The 6,568-nt window shown below is 47.3% G+C and overlaps 1 gene segment (V, D, J or C); it reads right to left on the bottom strand.

Annotated features, from left to right (window-relative positions):
* Positions 1–1,294: 1,294 nt before the first annotated feature.
* LOC128846264 (Ig heavy chain V region 914-like) lies at positions 1,295–6,361 on the bottom strand. The segment is given in 3 exon segments: positions 1,295–1,418; positions 5,904–6,225; positions 6,316–6,361. Coding segments are annotated over 3 exon segments (492 nt in total).
* Between the last annotated feature and the right edge of the window lie 207 nt (positions 6,362–6,568).

The following is a 6,568-nucleotide window of genomic DNA, read 5'->3' as shown; positions in this document are numbered from 1 at the left end:
CTTTGACACACCTTTCCCAACTGGAGGCACCATGCAGAAGTAACAATTGCTGCTATGATCTGTTGGCTCTCTCCAAATCATTGGCACTGCAAAAGGCATAGATTTCCTTTTCCTGTTCAACCACTGGCGAAGATTTGTTGCACAAGTGTTGCAGCATATGTGTGGGGCCCACCTCTTGTCCTGATCTCCAATTTTGCAGCCAAAATAAAAGTGATAGGCTTTCTTAACCATAGTGGTTATACTGCGCTTTTGTGATGCAAAAGTCACTTCACCACAAACATAGCAGAAGTTATCTGCACTGTTCACACAAGTACAAGGCATCTCTGCTCACTTTGGCTAAACAGAAATGTGTCCCTTTGCAAAATCAAACACTGACAAATAAGAGAGCACGACACTGTATGATTTCTAGAGCTGATATAGGGCAATTTGTTCAGCAGAGTGATGTAAGCTTCGTTATGATTGCATCATCCATGACTTCTAGGAATAACATGATGCAATTCATATCATGTATGATGCAATACCAGCTTCAGATTGCATCATTCATTGTTTTGCCTAAAAAGCAAGTACTGTCCAAACCCAGTCATAGATTTATTCATAGATCCAGTCAAAGATGTATTTTAGTCATTTCTGGTTTAAATTGAGATCCCTTCCCTTTATAACTCACTTATCCTCCATTCCCAAGTCAAGGGTCGTCTATACTGACCCAATAGCATATCTTGAAAACTAGAGCCAATCAACAATTTTAAGCATCATTTTTGTTCTCAGTGACCCAGAATTAGTAAAGTTTGACTACATTTATTTCAGAAGCATTTTGGCTGTAGAGCAGTGTATAATTAATAATAATTTATTCTTATTGTTATGGCTGGGCCTGGGAGCCCCATTTCGGAACTCACTAGTCGAAGCCCTGGGCCATCTCAGGACAAACAGATGTTCCCTCTCCCAAAGATTTGTTTGTTGGATATAATTTGTGTCGCATCAGTCCCAGCACACCGGGAATGTGGAGATGCTGGGTGTGGTGGGGTGGGCTAGGGTGGATGGAGAAGGGGACCCCCTCTGTGTAAATGGCAGGAGGCACGGGGTAGGAAAGCTCCCCCCCAAACATGCCTTCTTGTATGAGTGTGAACGTCTAAATTAGGTAAATTCCCTGGAACAGGAAACTGGAGGTGACAGGCAGGGATTGGCAGCTTCCCCTGTTTTCTCTATTTTCTCCTCTGCAGATTTTGGTGCTTGATCCCCGGTTCCCCACCAGCAGCAACCTGTTTCTGAAAGTGACAGGGAAGGTTTTTGTCTGAGCTCAGTCCGGCTTCCCTTCACTGTGTCCCGCACAGTGATACCGGGTGGTGTCCTCGGGTTTCAGGCCGGTCATTTGCAGAAACAGCAGGTTGTTGGGGTTGTCCCTGGAGATGGTGAAGCAGCCCCTGCAGGGTTGTGCGTAGTTGATAGTAGTTGAAGTTGGGTGTATTTCCACTATGCACTCCAGTCACTTTCCGGGAGCCTGTCTGACCCAGCTCATCCAGTAGCTCCTGAGGGTGAACCTGGAGGCTTTGCAGAAGAGGTGGAGAGAGTCTCCGGGTTTTTTCACATCCCCTCCGGACTCCACCTGCTGGACCTAGGACCAGACACCTGGGAATAAAGACACAATGAGATCCCTGCAGACCAGGCTCCCAGTGAGATTGATATAAAACCTGGAGGCTCCCCAGTGTCTTCAGGAAAACAATATACTGGGGAAACAGTTGCAATCAGAAGGAAATGGAGCCAGAGTGGCATGTTCCTGACCTTGGGGTTCTGCCTGGAGAGGTTGCAGATCAGTGATGATGTGCTGGAGAGGTTTTAGCTGGGGGGGCTGTACGTTATGGACAGTGGTGTTCTGGTATTTTCCTTTTGGGCCTCTCCGGTAGTTGGTGATTTCTGGGTACCCGTCTCGCTCTGCAATCTGTTTCCTCAGTTCCCCAGGTGGGTATTGTAGTTTTCAGATGTGTAGGATCCACGACCTTGCTTTAGAAAAATCCAGTGTGGAGAGCCTAAAAGGCCTCAGATGGAATAAAAATGGTTAAGGAGTTTGAACAGCCCTATAACCCAGTGGCTGAGCTTGGCCAGCCTGTTGGGGAAACAATGTTGTTGGAACAGGAACGTCACCATGTTGACTCTTTGAGTGAACAGTCTGTGTCTCAGGTTCAGAGAGAAGACTGCGTAGCTGAGTCTGCAGATCAGGACAGCTGTGCAGTTAATCTCGTGAGAATAGAGGGGATGGCAGGCAAACTCTCATCTCTAAATACTTTGGATCTGTCTTATAGTCTCTTAATGGACTTAACATCCGATTCCATGTGGAAACAGAGGTTGGTGATGGAAAGAAAAAATAACCTTGGGCCTAACATGCTAGTGAAAAAATGGATGGTATCTCTTTAAGACAGAGTCCAGCCTTGGAATTGGTATTAGTTAAGAATCTGAAAACTAGTGAACAAACTAGTGTCTGTGTTGATGCAAATTGCCTGACAGACAGGGGGAGGGAATGACTTGCCCATAGCCATTAGCAAAGAAGACACACCCAGCCAGCCAATGGATTGTGTTACACAAAAGAGCTCAGATTTTGACCCCCCCAGAACAGGGAGGAAGGGAAAGACTAAACCTTGCAAATAAAAGCCACCTGTTAACCCCAAAATGCCAAAACCCCAATGGTATGGAGCCAAAGGCGTGGCATGACAAAAATGATTGGAAATGTCCACTTGTAATGGATTTAATGTTAATATTAATGCTAATGTTCACTCTTGTGACTAATGTGTTGCTGACACCAAACACTGTAAAAATGTACAATGTGCCTAATCTTCTGGAAAAACCCTTGAACATGTTGGGAGTGATACACAGGAGCACAGTTTATGTTAAAAGACCTTGTGATACTGATATTTCACAGTTAGTGCCTGGGACTAGTCTTGAAACTGTACACAGGAGAAAATACATCGCAGACCTAATGTGCTGTATGAAAAGGGAAACTGAGGCACATTACCATCGTTCTTCTATGGCTAAATGCCAAGATTCCTACACTATGGGGAACATTAATATCTACATTGACTTGATATTAATTGGGTTCCAAACATTTGCCAGAACTTGTATAAATAAATGAGCTATTTTCATTAGCTTAAGGCAAGATCACATGAGACATACAGGAATTATGCTGCAAGAGCAGATCCAATCCACTATTGTCTAACGAAGTTTTACCTTGGGTTTGTAAAGAAATTCAATCAGCTTGTTACTTCCATAATGAACCTTACAGAGAAACATCCTGTTTTAGTCCAACATGATTTTGATCAGCCATTTGTGTTATGCACTAAGAGCACATCTACGCTGGCAAAGTTACAGCACCGGCAGTTACAGCACCACTCAGAGAGCACCGAAGGAAAACTGCTGTTGTGTGTTCACACTGACATCTGCCTGTGCAATAGCGTGTTCACACTTGCAGCGGTGTTCGGAGCGGTGCACTCTGGGCAGCTATCCCACAGAGCGTCTCTTTCTCTTCTGCCGCTAAGACTTGTGGGAAGGTGTGAGGGGGTCATGGAGCATCCTGGGTCCAGTCCCAATGCCCCGTGATACATTGCTTCACATCCCAGCAATCCCTGCGCTTCTGTCCGCAATTAGCACCACCTGTCAACGGTTTGTATACTGCACGTCCTGCCTCTTCTGGGCCGCAGGAATGGATCCCGAACTGACCAGTGTGCTGCTCACTCTCACTAACACGTTCACATCATGAGTGGCAGTGCAGTTATTCCTTAAACTACAAAGGCAAGAGGAGTGTGACATTGATCTTGCTACGCGTAGTAGCTATGACACTAGATTGCTTGTGGCATTCATGGACATGCTGACCACAGTGGAACGCCACTTTTGGGCTCAGGAAACAAGCACTGAGTGGTGGGATCACATCATCATGCACGTCTAGGATGACGAGCAGTGGCTGCAGAACTTTTATATGAGGAAAACCACATTCATGGGACTGTGTGATGAGCTCGCCCCAGCCCTGCAGCACAAAGACACAAGAATGAGAGCTGCCCTGTCACTGGAGATGTGCGTGGAGATAGCACTGTGGAAGCTGGCTACTCCAGACTGCTACCAATCAGTCGCTAACCAGTTTGGAGTGGGAAAGTCATTCATTGGAGTCGTGTTGATGGAAGTGTGCAGGGCCATTAATCACATTCTGCTCCAGAAGACCGTGACTCTGGGCAACGTGCGTGACATTGTGGCTGGCTTTGCACAAATGGGTTTCCCTAACTGCGGAGGGGCAATAGATGGCACACATTTTCTAATTCTGGCACCAGACCACCTAGCCACCAAGTACATTAATCAAAAGGGATATTTCTCGATGGTTCTCCAGGCACATGTGGATCACCGTGGACATCTCACAGACATTAACGCAGACTGATCCGGAAAGGTGCTTGATGCACGAATCTTTCAGAACACTGGCCTGTTCAGGAAGCTGCAAGCAGGGACTTTCTGCCCAGACCAGAAGATCACTGTAGGGGAAGTTGAAATGCCCATTGTGATCCTGGGAGACCCTGCCTACCCCTTGATGCTGTGGCTTATGAAGCTATATGCGAGGCAACTTGACAGCAGCAAGGAGCGGTGCGGTTCTACAACAGGCTGAGCATGTGCAGAATGACTGTGGAGGGTGCATTTGGCCATTTAAAAGCCCACTGGCGATGCCTGTATGGGAAGCTGGACCTGGCCAATGACAATATCCCTGTGCTTATAGCCGCGTGCTGTACGCGCCATAATATCTGTGAAGGGAAGGGGGAAAGCTTCACTCAGGGCTGGACCGCTGAGGGTCAGTGCCCAGAGGCTGAGTTCGAACCCCCAGAGACCAGGGCTGTTAGAGGGGCCCAGCGCGGGGCCATACGGATCAGGGATGCCTTGAGGCAGCAATTTGAAGCTGAAAGCCACTAATATTTGTTGCTATGCTCGGGATTGCAGTGCTTGTAATGCTCGGAGGTGATTGGTGCACGTGATGTAAGAAGGGGTCTTAACATAACTGTCTGTTGCTTTGCAGGGCTCTTCTTCCTTTCACTTGATAGAATAGAGATTGTTTTCAAACCAACACAATTCTTGTATTAAAAGACAACAACAGAAGGAGAGAGTCAAACGAAGGCTGTGCTGTGGGGTTTGCTCATTGCTTCCCCCCCAGTAGTGGATGGGAAAAGCGGACTCTGCAGCCCCCCTCTCTTTCTCTCACTGACCCCTGTTTTTGTATTATTAAAACCAGAAAATGAATATTTTGGAGGGGTTAGTTATTTATTCATTTAACCCAGGGTATTTTTTCTCCTAGGAAAATGCTCCTTGTGCCAGAAAAGCCACCATAGGTGGAAAATAATTCAACTGACCAGACAAAGAAGCAGAAAGCAAAGGAAACACACAAAGAAACTTGGTGGGTTCTAGTGCCAACAGCTGAGAGATCCCGGCCCTTCTGCGGGAATGTGACACTGACAGGGTGACACTGAGCAAATCCCAGCACGGTGAATTCAAGAGGGTCCTAGACGGAACCGGAATGACCAGGGTGAGGATCTATGGCCTGTATTATGCAGGAGCTCAGACTAGTTTCTCATCCTGCTCCGCTCCGGCCTTAATGTCTATGGATCTGTGACTCCCCGGGAGGTTGTGTGGGGGCTCAGAATTTGTCCTCTGGAGAGAAAGAAAGAGGAAGGGACCCAACTAAGAATGTTCTGTCCTTTGCGGGAACTTGTATAAATTCCTTCCCCTTGTGTAAAATCAAACAGGAGGAATGATAATAACAATAAAAGGGTTTGTTGTTGCTCACCCCTTTCCCATCACTGATCTCATTTTCACTTACAGGCCTTGGGCGCCCCCAACACCAAACTGCTTCTCTGATTACTGCAGGGAGAGGTTTTTGTCTGAGCTCAGACCTGCTTCCCCTCACTGTGTCTCTCGCACAGTGATACCGGGCGGTGTCCTCGGGCTTCAGGCTGGTCATTTGCAGATACAGCTCACTCTTGGAATTATCCCTGGAGATGGTGAATCGGCCTTTCACTGAATCAGGGTAATATGCACTGTCCCCACCGGAGCTTATAGCAGCGACCCATTCAAGTCCCTTCCCGGGAGCCTGTCGGACCCAGTCCATCCAGTAGCTGCTGAAGGTGAACCCGGAGGCTTTGCAGGAGAGGCGGAGAGAGTCTCCGGGCTTTTTCACATCCCCTCCGGACTCCACCAGCACCTGCGACTGGGCACCTGGGAATAAAGACAACTTGTAATATCAGTATAAAAACAGCGATAACACAATATTCTTCTAACCTCCAGTTATTCAGAGGAGGAAAATACCTTCCAAAACCGCTACAGCAAAAATTACAAGGAGCAAAAATCCCATTTTCCCGGGTGCTGGAGGGGAAAGTTCTCAGGGGACTGGCTGGTCACTGCACAGACCCAGGGGCTGTGGATTGTGTCTCCGGGTGCAGCCTGGCAGAGAGAGGCACAGATTTAAAAAGGAAACTGCCTTCCTAATTTGCATATTTCCCTTCTTATAAGAGACACACACTCCTGCTGCCAGTGATCTGACTGACTCGCCCTAGGGCTC

This window comes from Malaclemys terrapin, chromosome 12, assembly GCF_027887155.1.
Source record: "Malaclemys terrapin pileata isolate rMalTer1 chromosome 12, rMalTer1.hap1, whole genome shotgun sequence".
NCBI classification, from domain to species: domain Eukaryota; kingdom Metazoa; phylum Chordata; order Testudines; family Emydidae; genus Malaclemys; species Malaclemys terrapin.
Note: the sequence above shows the minus strand (reverse complement) of the source record. Positions and strands in the feature narration are given on the sequence as shown.